The sequence below is a fragment of the Danio rerio genome, chromosome 2 (genome assembly GCF_049306965.1).
Source record: "Danio rerio strain Tuebingen ecotype United States chromosome 2, GRCz12tu, whole genome shotgun sequence".
Classification (NCBI taxonomy): domain Eukaryota; kingdom Metazoa; phylum Chordata; class Actinopteri; order Cypriniformes; family Danionidae; genus Danio; species Danio rerio.
The window spans coordinates 11,337,501-11,363,211 of record NC_133177.1 but is presented as its reverse complement, the minus strand read 5'-3'; the positions used below and the strand labels follow the sequence as shown (position 1 = coordinate 11,363,211).

Genomic DNA, 25,711 nt, shown 5'->3' with positions numbered 1-25,711 from the left:
ACACAACAGGAATCTGGTAGTGATTGCGCTGCTTTGACTTTCAGGGTTAATTATTGTGATATCACAATTGCAAGAGAAAAATACTGGGAAATGTCTCTAGACTGATGACATTTCATGCCGTTCAGACTTATAATCTTAGAATGTCCGCAAAATCACCCATTTTGTCCTTACTTTAGAGATTACGCTAGACAATCGTTCAAATACTAGCTCTAAAGTGACGTTTGTGAAGTAGCAGCCGTTTCTGCTGTTCTGGTGTCAGCTGCAGATGTGAATGAATGGTGGAAGAAAGTAGTTCCTCATACAGCTGTTGTATAAACACAGTATCACATGAGTAGCAGTGCGATTATGGCTGTAAATCATTACTAATGGGACACTAAGACTGCCTCCCACCAGTGCCGATATACAGCCATATCGCACTGCTACTCGTGTAATATTCCTCATATATATATATATATATATATATATATATATATATATATATATATATATATATATATATATATATATATATATATATATATATATATATATATTATACTGTATATATTATAAAATTTTATATTGTCATTTTAAGATTTTATATTTCACATTACTGCTTTACTGTTTACAGTATCTGTAAAATATTACAATAGTTTTGTGTTAGTGTGCATAAAAGCATTTTAAAACCTCAATAACCAAAAACATTTGAATGGTTGTGAATTGTTTTCTACATTCTCCTTTTTAAAATTGCAGATAACTGCAGTATATAGTCTGAAATCACTGGAAAGTTGTTCAAAGATGTTTCAAATATATGTAAAACTTTCAGTTTTGTAGTTAATAAGCAATGAATTGTTAATAAATCTATATTTATGTACAGTAGGTAAAATTATCTGAAGATAAATTATTTAAGACTGTTAAATGTTATTAATGTCTTGCTAAAACTTAATCTGCTCCTAATAACGATGGCATTCAGTATACTGTTAAAATTCTTAAAAATATACATTTTATTCTCAGACATGACAACAATATTTAATTTTCAACTTAGAGTATCGTTATTCTTCAGAATACCAACGAATGACATCTTACCATTTGTTTTTCACAATCCCAGAACTCCCCTAATAATCTGAGTGGCCTGAGCAACCCTCCAGGAACACCACGAGACGACGCTGAACTGAGCGGAAGCTTCCTGCACTCCTTCCAGAATGAAAATGTGAGCGCAAACACATTAACATGCTACATAATAATACTGGGTTTTAAATGGGTTTAAAGAGTTTCCCAAAAAAAATTGTATTGTTAATAATAACTCATCGTCATGTTGCTCCAGTCCAGAATACAAATTAAGGTATTTTAGATTACATTTTGAGAGCTCCCTCATCCTCCATGCAAGGTTCCAGATTCATTCAAAATCCAGAGAAATGACAAAAAAACAAACATTCTCAAAACAGTGGTTCGATCAGAATATTAAAAACTTATGAGAATACTTTTGTCTACACATAAAAAAACAGCATTATTCAACAATTTAATGACCTCTGTGTGAGTATAGGGTGCACATTCATAAGAATGCACCTATGACGGTTACGTTGACTGTGCTTGTGCTTTATTTCAAACAGTGGAAGCTGTGTGCAGGCATCTGGAGTATACATCCTTGTAGGGCTGTGCAAATAACCGATAATTCGGTTTCAATTTCGATTTTGGCTTCTAATGAAAACACGTTAATCGAGATAAAACGATTATTGCATCATATGCCGCCCCCTTTCCAGTTGTACACATTTGTTGCTCTGCAAAATCCAGTTTCATGTGAACATTACTAAAAGCATGTACTGTAATGTCATCTTTGTTAATTTTGCATGCTGTTGTGTGTGCGTGCTCAGCCTCAGAGACAAGGGGCCTGTTTCAGTAAGGAGGTTCAACCCACTCAGAGTTTAAACGAACTTTGAGTTGACTTATCGAGAGATTAAAAACTCTCTGATCTAAATTAAGTCAATCAACTTTGAGTAGACCCACTCAGAGTTAAGTGCGCACACTGCGACTATAAAAAGGCATTATCATTATCAATGGAGCGCTGATATTACGAGTGACTATGGCAACATCTGAAAAAAGAGATCAGCATTTTTTTTCTCCAGCTGCACTTGATGTGCTCATGCAAAGTTATAGCAAATATGAGCCATTCTTAAAAAAGACATGTGGTACAAGTGAATTGAATAAACTAAATTGACTAGTTTATGTGTGTTAATGAGTGTATATGGGTGTTTCCCATTGATGGGTTGCAGCTGGAAGGGCATTCGCTGTGTAAGTCATACGCTGGATAATTTGGCGATTCTTTCCACTGTGGCGACCCCTGGTTAATAAAGGGACTAAGCTGAAAAGAAAATGAATGAATGATATTGGCACAGTATATGAGTGTATTAGTACTTGGCATTCACCGCATAAACATGCTGGTACTGTTGGTGGTCCATTCCGCCGTGGCAACCCCTAATAATCTAGGAATAGGCCAAATTAACGAATTCAGGGGAGCTCTCAAGACCTACCTGAGCTCAGACTCTCCTCTCTCCCAATGAAACGAGAGGGAGCCCCGGGCTCACAGATCTTCTGAGCTCAGGACTCTTTCCTGGGACAGCATGCCAAACACACTTTATCATCAATCATCAGCTAAGTGTGAACTCTTGAAAACAATATCTTTAAAACAAAGCATGTCCTTTTTGACAGAATGTTCATTTTTGGGTGAACTAACACATTTAAATGAGCTCCTCTTTTTTTCCTCAGTACTCACCAACAATGACAATGAGTGTGTGAAGGACAAACCCCAGCTCCAACTCCAGGGACCAACTTCAACGAGACCCAGAGTGAGTCAAACCTCACACTTAATACCAACCAAATCCTGCCGAAGCTCTGGGCGAACCAGGCGCTCCTCGTTCCAGCATGAATAGATGAACTCTGCTTACAGGAAGGACCTGTCTGAGACGGGAGCTCCCCTCCCCTTCCACCTTTTACACCTCTTTTACATTTTGTATTGCTTTATCAGATGCCCCCCTCCACAGGACAAGACGACATAAGCTTGTTTCTTTTCAGTAAGTTGATCTGAAATGGTCGGGACCATGACAACATTACACTGTGGATGTAGTGCTGCATACTAGAGCTTCTTCAGCGCAGACACAGCGTCTGTATCACATTCCATTAGAGTATTTTAGGATCTAGTCTGATATTTTAAAAAACGTTTCATAACCCCTGTCTCTCTGTAATGACTTCCTTGACAATGACTTACTCCAGAGGAATGGCTTGGGCTACAGCAGATGAAATGCACTGACAGGAATGGCAATTAATCTACTGTCCTTTATTCCTTTCTGATGCATACTTAGGAACGTAAAGGACTGTTAGTAAAAGGTTTCTCCATTTTGTTGTTTTCTATTTATGGATTTTATTGCTGAAGTCTTTTAATAACAGCAGTGACACCTACTATAAGACAATTGTGGTATGTGTCATGTTTTCCATAGATTGACATTATTTATTTAATAGTTTGCCCAAAAATGAAAACTGAGTCATCGTTTAGGATGTTCACCCTTTTTTGTATTAAAGGTTTGATTCGATTAAACTAAATTCTCTGATATTACTTTTATTATGCAGATTTTTTAAAGCGATATTACTCCCAAACATGAAACTTCCTTATCATTTACTCCAGTGCTTCTAAACCTCTTCCTTCTGTTGAACACAAAACTGTTCTGAAGAAAGTTGGAGGGAATAAAGATAAATCAATAAATTGAGATCTGTTTTAGGAACAAAAAAGTACCATGGAAGTCAATGGCTGGCTGCTTTTTTCCAAAATTCTTCAGTATATATTCCTTTGTGTTCAGCAGAAGTAACTCAAACAGGTTTGGAACAAGCGGAGAGTGAGTAAATATTGACGGAATGTACATTTTCGAGCATTCAGACTCCAAACAAACAGTTCAGGATCACTAAATAATTGAAAACAAACCTGTTTCTATTCGCTTGCAGGTTAACTCCACTTGCAAGCAGACGCAAGTGTTGTTGACCTGAAATATGAATGTAAAACAGACCAAAGACTTCTAAAACTACTCAACTCTCTGAGTATTTAATAAAATGCAGAGTGCTCAGAACTTGTAAGGTGTTAAACTGACATTTAGTGCCTAACTAAGCTGCTGACGCATTGAAAACTGAAAAAAATGTATATATATATATATATATATATATATGTATTGTGTGTATATATATATATATATATATATATATATATATACACACCTGATTCAGAGCATCAGCTAGTTTGCAGAGAATGAAAGACCTGTAATGAGTGTGAAAGACAAGGGAGAAATCAAAAACATACAGTGTTGGTGGTCCTCCAGGATCGTGGTTGAGAAAAAGACTACACAGAATGCTTTCATAAAAACATACACTATGTTTCAAATGCTCTAATTGTATGTCGGATTCTATGGAAAACCAATTTTATTTAATCAATCTTATAACTAAAATTCAGACCTTTTATCATTTGCTTTTGTCCAGCACTGCACGTTCATGAGACTCTGTTATAGCATTAATGTTTTCAAAAAATACTTAAAAAACAATGTGTAGAAATCCTAAAAAAAACTGTTTTTTACATTTTAGGACATCCTCAGACCACAGTCATACAATGACAAGGCATCATACGTCATAATTTCAGGCATCATTCCTCAGACTAAAAGACTTTTGGTCTCAGGAAAAATAATGTCAGACGTTGTACAATCTGACGTCAGACAAAATGGACTTTGAAATTTTCATCTTCGTTTTGCCTGATTCCTAATTGTACGAGACCTCCTGGAGAAAAAAAAAAAAAAAAGCTTAATCCAGCCTAGGCCGTTTTAGCTGGTCGACCAGCCTGGTTTTAAAGGGGTTTTGGCTATTTCCAGGCTGATTTCCTGCCATTTCCAGCCTGGTCATGCTAGAACATGACCAACTGGTTTTAGCTGGTCATTTCCCAGCCTGACCAGCTAAGACCAGGCTGAAAATGGCTGGAAACCAGCCTGAAATGGCCAAAACCCCTCTTAAACCAGGCTGGTCGACTAGCGAAAACCAGCCATGTTTTTTTTTTTTTTTTTCCCAGCAGGGCTGATACCTCATCTTGGTTTTCATGAGAGCAAAAGCCTTGCAGTCAAAGAAACTATGCCTGAAATGATCAGGCATGACACCTTGTTATTGTATGACTGAAGTCTGAGGATGGCCTGAAATGTTCACCGTGCTATGGTCTGTGACTCGTCAGAATGTTGACTTAAATGCAAACACAACAGATATATGCACCCCAAAAAAAGAAAATGTGTCGTATTTCTATTTATTTTGATTTCTCGTGACTTTTATCCAGATAGGCTACTATTGACATGTTCTTGGTGAGTTGGAGTGAACTGCCACACTAAATGAAATTCCATCTGGACGCTCACTACTCGCGATTATCAACAGAGATTCTCAAAATGTTTTTCAGCAATCATACACAATCGACTTTCACTGGCGTTAGCGGAAAAAATGAGTCAGGCTTTTTTTTAATGACGCTCTTGCACCAGTCATTGTTTGCGCGTGGCGGTGTGCTCGCTTATTCTGTAGTCACGAGGTGTTAAATGTCAGTGATAAACATGAATGAAAATTACCCCGGTGTGCACTGCCCTTGACAAGCAAGATTTACATAAAATGTGCTAAGTTTAGCCATTTTCCCAACCAACCCCAATCATTTTCCTTCACAATTTTTTTGCAATATGCCATGTAATTCACTGGACCATTCGGTAAAACTCAATGCTCTCTGCTCTTCATGTTCATTTGATAGATGAGTGCAAGCAGGTTTTTTTTTTCCTCAATTAACCAAAGGGGTTATCCAGCATTAGAACACCGCCAGTGTGAATAAACGCTGACTGAGTTTTCATTTTTGGGTGAAACTATGCCTTTAAGGTGGGAGTTTAAGTAAACAAAATAATATTTAATCCTTTTTCACTGGCTTATAGTTTTTACCCATTCCTGTTTGCTTTTAGTCACCGTTGAAGAAGTGCTGCAAACGCCCAAAGGATGCTTATTTATAACAGTTTCTCTACTCTTGTCTGCCATGATGCTGTACAGCCACACTTCAGTCATGTTGTTTAGCCTTTACAATGTATATTACGTTCTTTGGAAGACAGTAAAATGACTTGTGTAATTTTTATGATTAAATTATTTTTCTGTTCATACACCACTCTTATTTCTCTCATGTCTTCTGCGAATAAATATGTATAAAACAACAGGTTGTCAAAATTGGTTATGAAGAGTTCAAAGAAACAGGCGAGCGACATTTTATCCACAATTTTCTTTATTTTGCGAGTCAGAGATATTGAAGTGATGGTGATATTCTGCCAGAGGGGTTTGTTCTGTTCATGTAGCACCGTGGAGAAAGAGAGCCAGAAACTTCTTGAAGGTCTCAGGCTGATATCCTGACAAACCAGCAGGAATCTACAATCAAGAGCACAACATTTTATTGTTTGGTTAAATCATTTTAGGGTTATTCGAATTTCACAACTCAAAAAAATTGAGCACAGAATCCCAAATACTCTTCAACTAGTAAACGTGAAGGAAAGAATTATGATTTATGTGAATCCAGTGAATAATAAATGAAATCAATTTACATTTAGAATAATAAGAAAACTTTTCACCCAAAACTTTAGAACTGAAGTGAAGATGGATGATTCTATAATTGCACAAATATTTGATGTCATCATTATTTTTCATGTTTTTTTTTTTATTTTAATAGTCTAACTATCTTCTTTAACCCTTTAACTGTCCCACCGAGAAAACTTTTGTATTGCATTTCTTAAGTCCTAATGTCGCTAGTTAAAGGAGCAGTAGGTGATTGTCTTCAGAAACCTTTTTTGTTAAGCTGGATGAAAGTCTCTTCACAGTCCAACAGTACTGATTAAAGTAAATAATCTAAATGTGTTTATATGTATTTTTATATTCTGGGTGAGGCATAAAACAAAAAAATGTTCATCTAATTAAATATTGTCGGGCTGACATCTCCCATAATTCCGATAAGTAGCTCAAACTGTCTGTCAGCAAATGCAGATTTAGACTTCTGTGCATCTGTTCACGTGTGACAGGCACGTGGTGTTGACGCTTTTCTAACCAGCATGCACTGATTAAAGACAGATTTCAACACCTAATAAATTCAAAGTAATGGTCACACAAAAAAAAGCTCACGCAGGAGGGTCAACTGCAGTATTTGAAAACTAACTGTAAAACTTACTAAAATTAGAATACATGGCCTTGAGAATGATTTTTTTTTTTAATACGGTAAATGGTGGACAAGGCTATGCATGTTACGCATATATATTTTATTTCAACATTTTACAATGTAAATCAAACGAAAATCACAGAACTGTGATAAAAATCAAACTGAACAAAACGTTTTGAACCTTCCCATTCCTAGTAAATATTGAGTAAAGGCTCCGACACACCGGGACGCTTTTCGTTTGTGTTCATCGTCAGCGTTTTACGAGACGTTTTTCCATATTCAAACCCAAGGGATTTTCACTGGCTTCAAGCAGGAGTATGCAAAATCACTCCTTGACGTTAGATGACGCTACACAACTGTAAGCTTCTGACACCCGCTTATAACACAGAAGAAGAGGAGGAGAGGAAGTTCACACGCTTGTTGTTAAAGTTACTGGTGACTCGAACAAGTATGGATGGCTCAAGCAGCAGCTCCAGCTCTAGCGATGAAGAAATGATTATTGTTCAACGGTGCAATAAGCAGCTAAACGTTTATATCGCCTCTGGGCATGTTCTTCAATGTGCGCTCGCATTGACAGTTTTGCGCTTGAGCGCCTCCAAGTGCTGTTTACTGTAACTTCAACAACTCCATGCATGTGAACAAAAGTGCCAACCTGATTGGTGGAGAAGGCTCACGTCAAAACAAAAAAACGAGCATGAGGCGTTTTTTTTTTTTAAATGACGCTTTTGTGCCTGCTGTTTTGCGCGTTGGTGTGCACAATCACATTGACGCCCTTTATTTAAATCACAAAGCATTGAAGGTCGACGGAAAACACGAGCAAAAAACGTCTCGGTATGCACGGGCCTTTAACGCTTTCATATTTTGGGTGAACATTCCCTGTACCCCTAATGAAAAAAACAGCTTAAACCAGCCAAGGCTGGTTTTAGCTGGTCAACCAGACTGGTTTTAAAGGGGTTTTGGCCTAGGCTGGTTTCAGCTGTTTTTTTCAGCAGGGACTGAACATGAATGAAGTGGACTTTACCTTGACGACTCTCCTCTTGATGTGAGCCCGGGCCTGGGCGTGTTCATAAAGCGGTTTATCCTCGTCCACCCACACCAGATTCTTCACTCCGCTGTCCGACTGCAGCTCCGTCGTGTTGAGCTGAAACACCACAAACTGGAAGATACGGCCGTTTGTGGCCACACTCTGAACCACAATGGGCTTCTCCAGAACTCTGGGCTCGTCCTGACGGAGACAAGAGAACGCATGTAAAGTAGATTATCATTACTGACAAACTGAACCAAACATGTGAAACTAATGCAGATCTAAAGACAATAAATAATGAAAGCAAGTTGTCTACAAAATCATCACAAGAAAGAATGATTATTATTCAACAAAATTGTAACAAATGGCACCATTTGGATATGGCCATGTTGTAAAAAAATAACTTCATCATCACTAAAAAGAAAAAGAAGACCATAAAACTATTCCTGCATCCTTTTTTACTGTGCCTGAATACTGTGCTATAGTATACTATATACTATACTGCGCATACTATTCCAGTAGAAGCTAGATTTTGAATTAGAATTTACTTCATGACTGTTATAAAAGAAAGTTCTATATAGTATCAATGTGAGGAGTATGAGTGGAATTCGGATGTACTACTGTACATCTGCCATTATCACATGACCTCCCCGCATCGTATGGCCTTATGGGATAGCACAATATCCATTGGATGCACATTTCAAAATTTTGCCAATAGTACAGTAGTAGGTCAGCAGGCACTTACTGATTTTTGATTACTATGAATTCAGACATACTACACTGCTCACATACTGTTTTTCACATACAGCTGAACACAGAATTATTAAACCCCACTTGACTTTTTTTTTTTCTTTTATAAAAATTTCCCAAATGATATTTAACAGAGCAAGGACATTTTCACAGTATGTCTGATAATATTTTTTCTTCTGGAGAAAGTCTTATTTGTTTTATTTCGGCTAGAATAAAAGCAGATTTACATTTTTTTAAACACCATTTTAAGAACAAAATTATTAACCTTTTTAAGCTATATTTTTTCCCCCGTCTGTCTACAGAACAAACTATCATTATACAAAAAAATTGCCTAATTACCCTAACCTGTATAGTTAAGATAATTAACCTAGTTAGGCTTTTACATGTCACTTTTAGCTGTATAGAAGTGTCTTGAAAAATATCTAGTCAAATATTATGTACTGTCATCGGGGCAAAGATAAAATAAATCTGTTATTAGAAATGAGTTATTAAAACTATTATGCTTGAAAAAAATGTCTCTTTATTAAACAAAAATAAAAGAAAATAAAAAGGGGGGTGGGGGGCTAATTATTCTGACTTTAACTCTGTGTGTATGTGTGTGTATATATACAGTTGAAGTCAGAATTATTAGCCCCCTTCAAATTTTTTTCTTCTTTTTTAAATATTTCCCAAAGGATGTTTAACAGATTCAGGAAATGTTCCCAGTATATCTGATAATATTTTTTCAAGCTATATTCTTTTCTCAATAACCTACAGAACCAACCATCGTTATACAATAACTTGGCTTATTACCCTAACCTGCCTAGTTACCTTAATTAACCTAGTTAAGCCTTAAAATGTCATCTTCTGTCTGAGAAAGCTGTAAAACTGATGCTGATTCAGGATTCTTTATTCGCAGGGGTTCTCAACCTTTTTCCACTTTGGGCCCACTGCTTTCTCTAATCAATTTTTGTAGGCCCACCTGTGTAAGATTTTCTCTAAAATATTTGTATAAAATGCTCATTTAAACCTTTATTATAAATATATGTATATATGTACAAATGTATTATATGATAGATTTCTTGTGCCTTCTATTATTTTCTATTATCAGCATTTTATAAAAAATAAATTATTTTATTTAAATGTAATTATGTATAAAATTAAAACTAAATTCTAAATATTATAACTAATATATATATATATATATATATATATATATATATATATATATATATATATATATATATATATCAGAATTATTAGCCCCCTTTAGATTTTTTTTTTCTTTTTTAAATATTTCCCAAATGATTTTTAACAGAGAAAGGATATTTTCACAGTATGTCTGATAATATTTTTTCTTCTAGAGAAAGTCGTATTTGTTTTGTTTCGGCAAGAATAAAAGCAGTTTTACATTTTTTAAAAACCATTTTTAAGACAAAATTATTAGCCCCTTTAAGCTAATTTTTTTCCCGACAGTCTACAGAACAAACCATTGATATAGAATAACTTGCCTAATTACCCCGAACCTGCCTAGTTGACCTAATTAACCTAGTTAAGCCTTTAAATGTCTCTTTAAGCTGTATAGAAGTGTCTTAAAAATATCTAGTGAAATATTATTTACTGTCATCATGACAAAGATCAAATAAATCAGTTATTAGAAATAAGTTTTTAAAACTATTATACTTAGAAATGTGCTAAAACAATCTTTCCTCCATTAAACAGAAATTAGGAAAAAAAAAAATATATATATATATATATATATATATATATATATATATATATATATATATTTTTTTTTTTTTTTTTTTTTTTTTTTTACATACAAAGATTCAAGTAGAACCACAGGTCAACAGGAAGATTAAAAAAGAACAGCTAAAACTGAACTGATTGAATATGTACTATTAAATTTCTACTACAAAAATATACCGACAGATGGAAAATACAGTAAAACACCCAAGTTATTGTATGACGATGGTTTGTTCAGTAGACTATCAAAACAAAGATTAGCCTAAAGGGGCTAATAATTTAAAACTGCAAAACTTATAAAAATCGTAATTTTAATAAACGTAATTTGAATCCCTGTTTATTTGCAAAACAATTATCTGAGGAAAAGGGTAAACATGTTATTATAGAAACATGGCGCCTGTTAATTTATTCGGTGGACGGGGAAAACCATAGTCCAACGTCACGTAGTGGTGATTTGGATCCTATTTTAACATTAGGAAACTTTAGAAAACAGACTTGTTGGGTTTATTTCACACCAATATGACAGTGGACACATTATACTGACACACAGTTCTGTCCAAACAGCTTACAAAAGTGGATTTACATCATAGATGCCCTTTTTTTCAATTTTTCGTATCCTTGCGGATTAAAAGTAATAATTTCCTTTAAAAAATATATATATAAATACATAATAACAATACCCACTCCAAATTTTTGGATTAGTGTCCAAATATTAGTGTACATCATTAATATCTGATATATTTCCAAGTCTTAATAAACAGTTGTTAATAAATCTTCCAGAAATGAAATTTTCTTACCCCATACAGGGCTTTTGCTCTGACCAGAGCATTTCCAAAGCAGAACATGATCATCTTAGCACGGAGCTGCTCGGGGAGAAGTTTTGGGGTGTTTCCCATTTCCATCACATAAAGAGTGTGGGCATGAGGGCAAGGATAACCCTCTCTGAAACCTAGAGAAGAGAAAATGAACAAATCAGGCTCCTTGAAGCTCATTTGTTAAGCTGTCTCTTTTTGGTGAAAGTAGCATCACCCTGTTTTCGGTCTCTCTTTAAATGCAAATGAACCGCTGTCCCTGCCCACTTTTCCAGAGGAGGGTGGAGCCTTTACAGCTTGTGCATCTGTTACTCTGGCAACAACATCTTTGCATGCGTTTTAAAATGGGCATGAAATCAAAATGTACTCCTCTTATTTCAATATTTTTTTTTTTTTAACTTAGTTTTTTAAATTCATTTACGCTCAGCCTTGAATCAAATGCATAGCAGCACAGGATGGCAGAATGTTTAACACCTCATCACTAAGCCTTTTTTAACTTCTTTTTACACTCAAATGAAGAACGAAAAACATAAAGGTGTACACCAGCGCCTTTAGTGTATTAGATTTGAGTCTCTTGAACATGAAGACAATCGTATGAAGATTTTTTACACAGAACTCAAAAAGGCCTCGGCCCCTTAATTGGGAATCATTTATATTCAGGATCGTAATAATTCGTAAAAGTATATTCCCGAAAGAAATGATGGTGAATGAAGGCAGTGGCTGACCTGTGGTGCTCTTCTCCTGGTAAACATTTGTGCACTGCAGGTCAATGGTGGGTGCGATGGGGAAGAAAGTTTCCAGCTCTTGATCAGCGGTGCCCTGGATCTGCTCAGGTCCCGCCAGCACAGGTAAAGGGTTCATAGAGTTTAACAGCAACCCGTTATGACCTCTAACCTGGAACACATCCTCGCCTGGGGAAAGATGTTTTGTATAGTTAAGCCTCCAGTACACCCGCCATGATGGTATCATTTTTAAACAAATAATCCTTAAAAATCTTAACTAAAATATATTGAAATAATTTCATTTAAACAATATTTCACAATATTACTGTTTTAACTGCATTTTGATCAAACAAAGCAGCCTTGGTGCATAAAAGACACTGAAAAATATTCAGTCATAAATAATAAATAAGTAATAGTCAAACGCCAAACTTAACAGTAGGTCCTGTATATTTCAAAGCTGGCCGTTTAAAAAAAATAATATACATGTAAATATACAAAAACACACACATATATATATATATATTATGTATAATAAAATAAATGTAATATTTAGTTGACTACGTACCACTACTAAGAACTCAATTTTTTTTTACATACAAAGAATCCAGAAAAATGTTATCACTGTTTAAACAGACCTAAAGGGATATAATTGTTTTTAACAATAATAACAAATGTTTCTTGAGCAGCAAATTGCAATATTAAAGTGATTTCTGAAAGATCATGTGACACTTTAGACTGTTACGATTGTTATGGGTTATGATGTTGAAAATTCAGCGTTGAAACTACAAAAATAATATTTTTTAAAAACCCTAAGATAATACTTTAATTCTTTACTGTCTTACTGTTTTTTGCTCGAACAAAACAAGTTGCCAAACTTAACAGTAGCGTATATCTAGTACGATGATCCATGTAGATGCACTGGTAAAAAATTGTATTAAATAAATTAAACTAAATGAAATAAAATAAAAAAGTAAAACAAAATAAAAAAATGAAATAAAAAGAAATAAAATAAAACAAAAATAACAAAATAAAAATGAAAACAAAATGAAAATAAAATAGCATAAAATAAAAGGGGTTAAAAATAGAATTAAAATACAATCAGATAAAAAATTAATAAAATGAAAAATAAAATAAAATGAAATAAAATAAAACAAAATAAAAATAAAAAGCTAAATAAATAAATAAATAAAATGAAAAAAATAAAAAAATAAATAAAAATAATAAATGAAAAAATAAATTAAAATAAAAAGAAAAAATTAAATAAAATATTAAAAATATAAAAATTAAATCAAAATAAAATAAAAAATAAAATATTAAAATAAATAAATAACAAAACAACAAAATAATAAAATAATGAAACAACTATATTAATTTACAAAATTAAAAAATTAAATAAAATGAATATAAACGAAAAAAATTATAATAAATTTAATTAAAAATAAAATAATATAAAAAGTCAAATAAAATATGGTCGACAACTTCTCACTAAATCAAATAAAAATTGAAGCAAATTAGCCTTCTGCATTCATTATATCCATATTAATTTTAATCTAAGAGTGAAGGATAGGCATATGTGATGGACAACACACACCCACCTCTCCTCCAGGTCGCTGCCAAATTGTATTTCTCAGCTAGCATCCTCTTGGCCAGCTCCGGATGGCGGACCTGCAGGACTCCACACAGATGAAGCAGTCTATGCACAAGCATGGGGCTATGAAGGAAATGAAAACACTATTTACACACATAAAAGACATTTACCTATGCGATGGCTCATACAAAACAGCATGCGGACATTCCCAATTCGCCAAACGCATGTTCGTGAGCGTAATGTCATTTGGTGTCAATGTCAATATGGCCTTTTGGTGACGGGCTTTTGTGAGAAGGAAAATGTTAAGGGCCAGCAGTAGTTGGGAGATAAAACAGGCACCAAAGGGCAGACTTTAACCGGGGGAGATGAGAGATATCAAAGAGGCTCTTATGAATGGCAGACCTCCTAGGAGCGGTATTAATTAATAAAGGCTTTACAGAGCCGCCGCCTGCTGGGAATGCAGACCGGCCCGTGTTTAATGACCGTCATTAAACTCAACACACCATCAGAGCGACAAGGCCCAGGCCAAATGCCACCTTCCATATTGAAGCTGTTGAGCCAATTATGAGGCGCCGGGTGAGAGGGGACGGTAGCTGCCGAGAGCCGTTCATTCACCCGTGGGTCTGTTTATGGTGTGAGAAGGGGACAAATGCTTTATGGTATGTTTAATGGCAGCACTGCGACCAATGTAATTAACAAGCTACATTTGTGATATGGATGAACGTCTGCATACACTCACTGGCCACTTTTATTAGGTACACCTGACTAGTACCTGGTTGGACCCCTTTTGCCTTCAGAACTGCCTTAATCCTTCGTGGCATAGATTCAACAAGGTCCTGGAAATATTCCTCTGAGATTTTTGGCCCATATTGACATGATAGCATCACGCAGTTGCAGCAGATTTGTCGGCTGCACATCTATGATCCGAATCTCCCGTTCCACCACATCCCATGGGTGCTTTACTGGATTGAGATCTGGTGACAGTAGAGGCCATTTGAGTACAGTGAATGCATTGTCATGTCCAAAAAACCAGCCTAGGGCGATTTGCGCTTTATGACATGATGCACTATCCTGCTGGAAGTAAACATCAGAAGATAGGTACACTGTGGTCATTAAGGGACGGACATAATCAGCAACACTACTTAGGTAGGCTGTGGTGTTGACATGATGGGCAAGGGGAAGGAGTACAAAAATAGAATTGGGATTGGGCCATACTCTGTACTCTGGCTATTTCATAACCATCATGGGCGTTTCACTCCATCTCGCACTAAACCCAATCACAACACACATATGCTGAGTTCAGACTGCATCTGCCATCTGAGAGAATCGCCGATGAGTCGCCGATGCCCGTGAGATTTGGCATGCTAAATATCTGTAGCTGTCGACGATTCAAATAATGTCGTGTGAATATGATCTGATTGAAAATAACATCGGCGATTACCTACAGCCAGTGAGAGAGCAGCATTCACTAGTGTGTGTACCTTCAGGCCAGCAGGAGGTTAGGGAAGATGTTAAAAGCGCTCATTTTCAGTTTATTTGTAAACAAGAATTGGAGGAAAAACCAGTGTAAATTTGACAGCAGCACCCGTGTCGGTTTGACGTGTCATCTGAGCAATATCACTACCGGTCAAAGGAAAAAAGTGGAGGAGAAATTGCTAATTCCCTTCAAACCCAGGTGAGCAAACATGTATATTTTCTGCCCCACTAAAGGCTTCTTTCTCATTATGTAGTTAAAAAATAAATATGTACTATGTGACCTCGGTTTTTTGACCTTGCATACATATCAGCTGGTGGTTGGAGACCCCTAAAACTAAAATATGACCTTTTATACAGAATAATAGGGGCTCTTTAATAGGCCATGAACCTTCTTCTTCTTCCACTTCCACTTAATTACGATTGGCAACACAATGTGGCGTCTCTCTTTGAAGCTATATCATGCATATTACTGAACTTGCACCTCATTCACAATAGAGTGCTGATTGGTTCGAACCAAGCATCTCTTGAATTAATGATGAATGTAATGTATTTTTTTTATTTAATGCCATGTCAGCAATCAAGGCTATTTCCATGGCAGGAATCTTTCAACAATAAATATAAAATTTTAAAATCAACCAACAAAATAAAACATAAATTAAATAAGATTTTTTGTGTTAATACATGATAAAAATTCTAAAATCTTTTCTGGTTTCACTTTATTAAAAATGTCCTTAAAAGAGTTCATTTCATAAAAAAGTCTTCTGGAATCAGTAAAAGCAAGACAGTCCAGTAAAATGGGTTTTATAGTAAGAGGAGTTTTGCAGCACAAACACTGAGTAGGTTTTTCACCTTGGAGCAAAAAACCATGTGTTATTCTCGTATGCCCAATACGACATCTGGTAAAAACTACTTGATCAAATCGATTGTTAAAATGTCTTAAAATTCTGTGTGAAATTTCAGGTTGGAATTCAGGTAATTTATTGTTTTCTAATGCATCCCATTCCTTTTGCCACTTGTTTAAAATGTAAGCGTTTATAAAAGGTTTCATCTCTGACGGAGGGATTTGGCATTTGTTCACTACTTGCTTCAAAGCATCTTTAGTCGCTGCATCAGCTCGCTCATTGCCTGAAAGTCTGACATGTCCTGGAACCCAGCAGAAAATGATGTGATAAAACTGATTTTGTAGTTGGTGAACTTTAGTTAAAATATTATCAATCAAAGGATGATCATTCTTTGAAGATTCCAAAACTTGGAGGGATGATTTAGAGTCTGTAAAAATGATAGATTTCTTTTGTTGGGCATTTTCTATAAACTCCAATGCTAAAAGTAAAGCGCGGGCTTCAGCTGTAAATATGGAGCATTCTTTAGGCAGACTGATTCCATAATGTTGTTGACCAGTTACCATTGCAGCTGCTACGCCATTTTCCTGAATTAATGATGAAAACTCAAAGACGTCAAATTGTACCTACCGGTACAGACAGCGAGTCTTTATGCTGAAGTTTACACAAGGATCTCATCGTCGTGACGTAGCTTCAAAATTTATTTTCAAACCGGAAGGACGAATTTGCTTGAAATACCGCAAAAAACACCAATTTTCACTTGTTAGCTCAATATACGTGTTCTAATAGTGTTTTTAGCAACGTTGGTCACATATATGACTGTCGACATCTCAAAAAATGTGTTTTGGTGTTTTGTGACCCTTTAAGGAAATCATTTGTTTCCCCTTGTGGTGTTTGCAATGTGATTGTCTTCTTGAAGAGTGGCAACATACAAAAGTTAACGTTTGTTTTTAGAAGGCTTAGATCAAAAAGCTTAAACTGATTTCTCGATTAACATATTGAGGCTTGAAAATTTTTCTAAGCTTCAATTTAATAAACAGGACCAGGGCTTGACTTTAACTTTTTTGATCACCAGCCACTGTTGCTAGTAGATTTCCAACATCACTAGCCACTCGCCATTTTCACTAGCCACACTTTTTTTGTTGGGAATTATATTTTATATGCATGAATTTGCCTTTGACATGCTAAAATGACTTAATTTAGATGTTGTGTTATGTCCACAACATGCCTCCTCATTCATTTAACTTCTTGTGTGTATTGTGTATTAGCTTTCTCATTGTGCATGAGCAAATGGGTTGTCGCAATGCAATTAGAAATTATTTCACATGACTTTTTACGGCTCAAAATTAAGGATTTACCAAATTTATCTCTGACCACACCAAATAAGTATTTCTTAGCCACAATGTTTTAATGTGTCAAAACAAGGAAAATATAGAGTTACAGGTGCACTTTTTAATTTAACAAAACTTTTCTTTTAAAACAAATTAACATTTAAAAAAGTAGTATTGTCATGTATCTAAAATATGCACAGTAATCTGTCCTGGCTAAAAGTCTCAGATTAGCACTTACTACACATAAACGGGGAGTAATCTCCCATTAAAGCAATGTTGTTGTAAAAAATATAATTAAACCATATTAACAAAAATAACTAAGCAAAATAAAGCAGGTGAAACATACCGTGTGTGTCAATGAAAGGATGATCACAAGCACACGGTTAATATAGGCCTGTTGATAATATGTTCAAAGAATAATTCAAATGAAAGCTTACAAAAGAATGTGTTTTTTTTTATCTTGAGCTCTGGAAAGCAGCAGGACTGTGGGTGCATGATCATCGCTCTTTGTCCAGTCTATTTCAAAAGGAACCGATCGCACCCGTTGCACTTCCTCTATGTAGAGCTGGGCGATATGGCAAAAAAAGTTATCACGATAATTTTTTCATATCAGTCGATATCGATATTTATCACGATAAATGTACAATCTTTATATCTATCAATTATATAGGATTTTCAGCATGCCAATGCTTTTGTGCAGCTGATTTAACACATTTAGTGAAATGTTTTAGCTGTCTGACAATATAAATAATAAAATAATAACAAAATAAAAATCTTAATTCAGAATTTACTTGTTCAAGTTTTCAACAACCAAATACATTACCTACAAGTCATTAGATATTATTGTTCAACATCAGAAAAAAAAATAAACCCGGTTTGGAACAACGTGAGTTAACGGTCAGAATTTTCGGTCACACTTTACAATAAGGTTCATTAGTTAATGGTAATGCATTTACTAACATGAACAAACAATGAACAATACATTACAGTATTTGTTCATGCAAGTTAACGTTAGTTAATAAAAATACAGTTGTTCATTGTTAGTTCATGTTAACTCATGGTGCATTAACTAATGGTTACAAGCATGGACTTGGATGTTAAAAATGCATTAGTAAATGTTTAATTATGATTAATAAATGCTGTACATGTGTTGTTCATGATTAGTTCATAATAGTAAATGCATTAACTAATAAACCTTATTGTAAAAAGTTACCGAATATTCAGTTTTAGATGAACTCTTCTTTTAATGGAGTATGGTAAATTTAGGGTAAAATATACTTTAATGTATTTTATTTAGGGATGTTAATGATTACTTGATCTATTGATTGTCGATAACGCTTTAATTGATAAACCTTATCGATGACTGATTAAGCGTAGACATATAAAGGTTTAGTTATGTTTTGCGCTGTGAGATGCATCCATGCATTACATCAACAAGTGTATGCAGTTTACCTATGCTGTCACCCTCTTGACATCCCATATTGCGGGACGCATAAACCCTTGTTTATATCCACACGTGTTTTAACCAAATGTGTCTGACAGACTAGCACGAATAGGTCTAAGCAGACTCTCATTTTACAAATCACGCATTACAACGAAAACATGCGGGGAGCCAGCCGGGGAGCCTTCGTTTACACAGCGAGCTTCTGCACTCCATCCAAGTTTATTCTTCCGAGGTAACCCAAGAAATCTATCAGTGCAGCGAAAAGCGTGTCCAGTTCATGCCGCTTACACCGCGCTTAGTTAATGAATTAAAATGAAACCGTGAAAATAGTTTGATGGACTGTTTTGGCGCTAAAGCATATAGCGGGCTTGTGTTAAAGCGCTTCACCTCAGATGTTATTCGTTCCTCTTGTTTATGCTGTAGATATCTGACCAACAAAATATACATCAAAATTAAGTTACACATTATACAAAACGAAATTCGTTACAAAAAGATACATTTTCAAGGAAATATGTTTATATTTATTTAGTTCGCCTTAAACAACTGCGGGTGGATGATGCTTCGCTCCGTGGAAAAAAAGGATTTAATTAATGATCCATTGTTGTTGTAAATGTCTGTTATATATTTGCTGCATTTTTAATATGTCATTATTTTAAAGATTATGTCTTGAGCAACTGATTTCTCCTCTGTGATTATGTCCTTTAAATAGGTTATATAAAGGCTGGTTAATTTAACGTCGATGAGAGACAATAGTGGTATACAGATTTCAAAACAAATATTTTAATATTAAAAGGAAAGCTTGACATCAAAACATCCTTTATTGTCTTAACAAATACCCTTAAATGATGCAGCCTGTAGTTTACAGCAAGCATTAAGTGTTCATTAAGATGTGTTTGGACTTGTGTCCTCTGTCATGTCTTGCGTCTGTCTTTTCGGGGTTTTTTCTCGTAAGGCACGGCTTTCGAAAATGATGACACGAGACTCTGCTGGGTAGCTGTGCTGGTTTACTAACACTTGTTTAGGTCTGTACTTTCATCTTCATAAGGGTGGTCTTGTTTTAAATGGTGAAACAGGTTTTTGGTGTTGCCTGCTTTTGATGACAGGAGACGTCAGCACAGTTTGCGGTGCACGTTACTCTGTTTTGTGTCGGATAGCAAAAAACTAAGAAGCTCATGACTGAAGTCTAGTGACGTTTCTTGTCAACAATGTCTGAGACTGTGACCTTTTTTACCTTATTTCTTTCTTACTCCTTTCAGTGCAACGAACACTGTATGGCTGTAAACTTGTAAGGCGTGCAGCATCCGGAAGGGCAGGCTGAAAAATGCTTGCGCAACGTTACGCATAGTGCGTAAACATTATCGAGCAATTATCGAACTGTCATTATCGTTTTATTGAAAAATTTTATATCGTCATAATTATCGATATCGAATTATCGCCCAGCTCTACCTCTAGGCATGGGATTTGTGCAAGTAAACGGGAGCGTGCGCACTTTTTGTCGCGCGCATCACATCACCATAGTTATTTTTGTCAGTCGTGCTGCTCGATTCTAATATCACATTTGCACGAATATCGGGCCATGCTTTTTGTCGAACCCTGCTTTTAAGAAAACTGCAATTTAAAAATTATTTCCAACCAGCCAAAGTGGCTAGTGGAGGTGTCTGTCTAACCCGCCAGAGCTGAAATCTACCCGCATTTGGCAGGTTGGCGGGTGCTAATGTAAAGCCTTGGACAGGAGTAAAGATAGAAAGCTGGTTTGATTTGTTTCATTTTTGAGTGAACATTTAAGACTTTTTACATTTTATTGTAATTAATTTAGTTAACATTTTCAATAAGACAAAATCTGTCTTGACTGCAGTAGGATGAGCTCAGTAACTCTAAACATGAAGTCAAATAATAGGGTATATGCCGAAACATGCTAATAGGACTTTTAAAGACCTTACGCGTTTAAGGTCTGTTTTCTTTAAAAATCAGCGATCTCCACTGGCTGAGTGATATCCGATATAAAGTGGGTCTAATATTGTACAAGAACTGAAGCCCTGCATTAAATTACATTTTCCCCGCCATATCTTTATAATATGAGCATTTATTTTACCCCAGTATATTCAATGGAGCTTCTGCGCTCCTCTGCCGATTCTGATGGGCGCGTGCGCGTAACGGCTTTTTGTCTCGTTTTACGCTTGAGCAACTACATGAAGGCCAAAGTCTATTTAACTGATTGTATTTTAATTACATTACAACATCGATGCTGTAATAGGAAATGGAAAATGGAATGAAATGGAAAAAAAACACAATAAAAGGTCACCGGAAGTTTATCAGTATGGGAACAACACTAGCTCGGCATATAACCTATTGTTGAAACTAAAATACAGAACACAAAAGATCAGTGAAGTTCTGGATTAATGAAAAAGCTGCTGCCTGTCATTTAATTATTTTATTATTAAGGTTTCAACATTGAAGATCAAGAAACGTTTGTAGAAATATATGTAAAACACTCAGGGTACCTACCAGTACCTCTCTCTGGGAGGCTGGTCGTCTGTTGTGTCCCACAGTAAAGCGCTTTTAATGGCGTTCTGCACTCTCTCGTCCTGATCTTCAATCTGATTGGCTGGATCTTCAGCCAGTGAAAGAATCTGAGCAGGAAACTCTTTAATGACGGCTGACTTACTGAGCCAAAGGGCTTGTCGAACACCTATAAACAGATCACAATCACGCATTACTCGCTTACTCAATACACATTAGGGCTGCACAATATTGGAAAATTTAAACATTGTGATTTTTTTTTTTATTTTGCGATATATATTGTGATATGAATACAATTTCACAATATGGCTTCACATCTCTATTTGGAAAGAATTTGTAATGTTATATCGATTGGCATGATTCTGCAGTGAGAATGCATCTCCATAAAATCTAATTAACAATCTGTAAAATGTTTCAAGTCCCCTGACACATTTTCATTGTGGTCTGTGTTACTTGCAGTGCATTTCTGCATTTGCATGTGTTGTGAGTATTTTCATGCATAACAATCTATGAATACAGAAAAAGATAGAATTGAAATATATATATATATATATATATATATATATATATATATATATATATATATTAGGGATGTAACGGTATTGTAAATACCGTCATACCGCAATAATAATTTTTTTCGATATTACCGTAGTCGCATGACTCGGTAAAACTATAGGTCTTCTGAGAAAATTTGCTCAGGCGAATGAAGCGAACGGGAGGTAGCGAAAACTACAATTCCCATCAGCCCATGCTTGACCATAATCCCTTGCGGTCTGTTGTCGCTACAGATCCAGTAATGCGGAAATGGAGTGTGCTGCTAGAAGCGGGGATGAAAAAGAGCTGGAAAACTCTAAAGCGGGTGTTGTCGCCGCGCGCGTACTAAATAGCCGTGTTGTCACGCGAGTTCTTATCAGCTGTGTTGTCGCGCGAGTTCTTATCAGCTGTGTTGTCGCGCGCGTTCTTATCAGCTGTGTTGTCGCGCGCGTTCTTATCAGCTGTGTTGTCGCGCGCGTTCTTATCAGCTGTGTTGTCGCGCGCGTTCTTATCAGCTGTGTTGTCGCGCGCGTTCTTATCAGCTGTGTTGTCGCGCGAGTTCTTATCAGCTGTGTTGTCGCGCGAGTTCTTATCAGCTGTGTTGTCGCGCGAGTTCTTATCAGCTGTGTTGTCGCGCGCGTACTGAATAGCGGTGTTGTCAGTACACTGTTCAGATTGATACAGACATGAGACCTCTATCTCACTCATGGTTTGTCCTCTCAAGTGGGGGAAAGACAATGCACAACGTTACCCACTGCTGTCAACCTGGGCCAAGTCATATCTCTCTGTCCCAGAAACCTCAGTCCCAAATGAGAGGGTTTTTTCTGTTGCAGGGGACATTGTAAATGCCCAGAGATACCTGCTTTTACCAGATTATATTTATATGATAATTTTCCTTTAAACCCATCTCTATCTAAGTGAGTGAGTGAGTGATTAAATGTTGAATGTGATGAGTTTTCAACAATACTAAATTGAAACTTTATTTTTTTACATGGTTTAATATTTTTTTGTTATCAAAATTGAAGTTCCTGTTTCAAAGCTTACAGATAGATGGCTAATTTGTATGTCATTGACACTTTTGGCACTTTTTTGGAGTATTTTCATAAGTTTTGTTTTTTCCTGTAAATGATTCAATAAATACCGAACCGTGAAATTCTGATACCGTTACATCCCTAATATATATATATATATATATATATATATATATATATATATATATATATATATATATATATATATATATATACATATATAACATTAGCATTATTTGTTTCACTGTAAACAATATTGTACTTTGATAGTCATGGGGTGCTAATATGATTTCACTATTTAGAATTAGCAAAAGAACACTTTTCTAAAATTACATTATTAAGGAGAAAGTCCAAATGTGTGAATATAAAACCTCTACTATAAAGCTCAACTTGAACCTGAATATTACAAAATTATAATCTATAATAGACACAAGTATATTCTAATATACAAAGAAATCCTTTGACTAACGTTACCTTCCACCACACTGGTCCTCTGATTGAAGATGTAGCAGGGTTTATCTTTAAACAGCTTCATCTCTTCTGGTTTCGGGCTCTCGTAGTGATTGGGATTTTTCCATCCTCGTTCCCATTTAGGAAACCTCGGCTTTGCCAGTCCGGGGACGAAGTGCATCCTGTCGGCGTAGGTGACAGGCTCCAGTCCCGCTATCTCAGGGACCACGCGAGGCTTTTGTCGCGGAAAAACCTTCCCATATAAACAAGAGCTGGAGGACAAACATCGACGTCCATGAGGAATCATGATGAGGACACCGAGGCAGTCTTTGGATTTGCAGATTTGAGTTACTGTAGAAGCTGATATTCTGATTCTCTGCATTGTTGTGTTAAACATTTTACAAGATATAAAATAGCTGCTCAAAATGAATATGTTAGCCACTAAACAGTAAAACAGTGATGCTCGTCGTTATGACATTTTCTCGTTGCACTCAGGAGGCGGCCATGATGTGTGACGTCAGTCTTCTTCGTCCGACAGTGAGTGTTGGCAGAATAATCACATCACTGCTGTCTGCTGGTCATTGAAGGTATTTTTTTCGCATAGTGGATCTGCATAGATGATTTCCGTGCTCATAAGTATAACCAAGGATTTGTGTTCAACAATATCTTATAATTGAAATGTAATACAGTAAGTACTTGTATTTCAGAAATATCTTTGTGTGATATCTTAACTGCATGTGGATGTGTGTATGAACGAGAGTTTATTATATAAGTTGAGCTGAGTTGAGTGTGTTAGTTAACATAAATCAAACCTGAAAATACCATTTGTTAATCTTAATTAATGTCAGTGTTTTCTAACTAATAGATGATTAGGCAAACATCTGTTATTGATTACTGGACCTGAGCAATTATGAACTAAAAATGAACAGTTGTTCATGTTAACAAAGAAGAAGAATAAATTCTGAATAGTATAATCCTCATACTTTTTAGTAAATATAATATAATATAATATAATATAATATAATATAATATAATATAATATAATATATTATAATATAATATAATATTATATTATATTATATAATATAATAGTGGCGTTTCATTCCGCTGTGGTGACCCCAGATTAATAAAGGGACTAACCTGTAAAGAAAATATATAGTATCTTTACCAGATCCAAGATTATGTCATTCTTAGGGTGTCTAAGAGTTTTGTACGGTGGCCGAGAGAGCTTAACGTGTGGAAATGTAAGAAAACACATGCAATAAAAAAATGCCAGCAAATTACAGAGTTAATACAATTAATAAAACATTGCAATTTATTAAAAATGCGGTGTGATGTGATGGACACTGCTTTTTAGGTTATGATTATTTAGGCTATAATAAATACTAAAGACACGGGTATCGGGATATTAAAATAAACAAACAAAAAACCTCACTTTTCAAAGATCACATACAACTTCAATGAGCAATAATCATGGCACAGCGGGGTCCTTCACATTTGTGTCCACTAGAAACTTTTCCACTGTGTTCCATTCTTTTTGTGTTGAAAGAAAATGCAGCGCGTTTTTTTTCGTTTGTTTGGTTGTGGGAAAAAGCAGCATGTTTTTTTTCAGCACATGTGCTGTCAAATAGATGAAGATCTTTTCCTAATTTGCTAGTATTATTTATAATTGCACATGTTTTCATAAAGTGCAGCATGTTTGCCATTAAAGTGCAGTAGTTTTGCCATATTGTTTGCCATATGCCACACACATACATATTTGTATTTTATTTGTATGCTAGTGCAAAGAGATGTCTTTTTTCTTGATTTAGTGACAGAGTGTGTTTGTCTACTGAACTGCAAAAGAAAGTCTGTCTAAGATTGTGGGCATCACACTATATAAAAAGGATCTTCCTTCTGCAGACTGCAGTCGATTTTTGATAGGTTTCAGGGCTATATTTAGACCTTTTGGTACCCTAGATTACTAGCAAACTGCACTTTAAATCACAGTATCATATTTTATTTACTTTCCAATTTTACTCCTCAAACTATGGATGTTTCGATTAGGATTGCGAATTTTTTTTTGTGAGCAATTGTTTTTATTATTTAAATTTTTTGTTTAATATAGAGAGCATACAGCGTACGACCATATCATAAAACAACCCCGAATCCCACCCCCCACCCAGGTAGACTTGTTCTATAATGACAAAAGTTAAAAGCTTGCTGTGTTATATATATAAAAATAATAATAATAATAATAATAATAATGTAAACCC

General features: G+C 35.4%; 4 protein-coding genes across 12 annotated transcripts in view; 3 read left to right on the top strand and 1 right to left on the bottom strand.

Annotated features, from left to right (window-relative positions):
• The window catches only part of ssbp3a (single stranded DNA binding protein 3a), a 96,430-nt gene extending 90,206 nt beyond the window's left edge, over nucleotides 1-6,224 (top strand). For 2 of the 3 annotated variants that reach the window (XM_005171143.6, XM_009297791.5), the window contains 2 exons: nucleotides 1,088-1,189; nucleotides 2,743-6,224. In XM_005171143.6, the coding sequence (XP_005171200.1) occupies nucleotides 1,088-1,189; nucleotides 2,743-2,772 (132 nt within the window). In that variant the 3' untranslated portion in view covers nucleotides 2,773-6,224. The remainder of the gene's footprint in view (nucleotides 1-1,087; nucleotides 1,190-2,742) is intronic. The other variant, NM_001130643.1, reaches the window with a different exon arrangement.
• LOC137487670 (uncharacterized) overlaps nucleotides 1-25,711 on the top strand; it is a 579,101-nt gene that overhangs the window by 400,703 nt on the left and 152,687 nt on the right. The gene's annotated exons all lie outside the window — the stretch shown is intronic.
• Nucleotides 5,074-23,986, bottom strand: mrpl37 (mitochondrial ribosomal protein L37). Of its 3 annotated transcripts, none has more exons than XR_012388747.1 (7): nucleotides 23,481-23,975; nucleotides 21,427-21,610; nucleotides 13,839-13,954; nucleotides 12,247-12,432; nucleotides 11,507-11,658; nucleotides 8,109-8,435; nucleotides 5,074-6,806 (listed from the first exon to the last, which is right to left on the bottom strand). XR_012388747.1 is itself a non-coding variant. In XM_073920091.1 (7 exons), the coding sequence occupies exons 3-7, from the start codon at nucleotides 13,948-13,950 to the stop codon at nucleotides 6,355-6,357; spliced, it is 732 nt and encodes a 243-aa protein (XP_073776192.1). In that variant the 5' UTR covers nucleotides 13,951-18,042; nucleotides 20,376-21,610; nucleotides 23,481-23,975; the 3' UTR covers nucleotides 5,074-6,354. The 3 variants fall into 3 exon arrangements, 2 of the variants coding, with proteins under 2 accessions (XP_073776192.1, NP_001076324.2); XM_073920091.1 differs by having other exon boundaries at nucleotides 5,074-6,432; nucleotides 8,232-8,435; nucleotides 13,839-18,042; nucleotides 20,376-21,610; NM_001082855.2 differs by having other exon boundaries at nucleotides 6,271-6,432; nucleotides 8,232-8,435; nucleotides 23,481-23,986.
• Nucleotides 23,563-25,711, top strand: part of cdcp2 (CUB domain containing protein 2) — a 34,065-nt gene continuing 31,916 nt past the window's right edge. The window contains exon 1 of one of the 3 annotated variants that reach the window (XM_073923388.1): nucleotides 23,563-24,043. The gene's annotated coding sequence lies outside the window, so the exon portion shown is untranslated. Of the gene's footprint in view, nucleotides 24,145-25,711 lie in introns of all 3 variants that reach the window. The other 2 variants (XM_068213571.2, XM_073923398.1) reach the window with 2 other exon arrangements.

What these genes read in the sequence shown, in the direction of transcription:
- mrpl37 (NM_001082855.2), bottom strand. Translation starts at nt 23,853, where the DNA reads ATGTTTAACACAACAATGCAGAGAATCAGAATATCAGCTTCTACAGTA. An exon ending in GAGGACCAGTGTGGTGGAAG is followed by an intron (nt 21,611 to 23,480) that starts GTAACGTTAGTC and finishes ATCTGTTTATAG; the next exon opens with GTGTTCGACAAGCCCTTTGG. An exon ending in TCAAGAGGAGAGTCGTCAAG is followed by an intron (nt 6,433 to 8,231) that starts GTAAAGTCCACT and finishes TCTTGATTGTAG; the next exon opens with ATTCCTGCTGGTTTGTCAGG.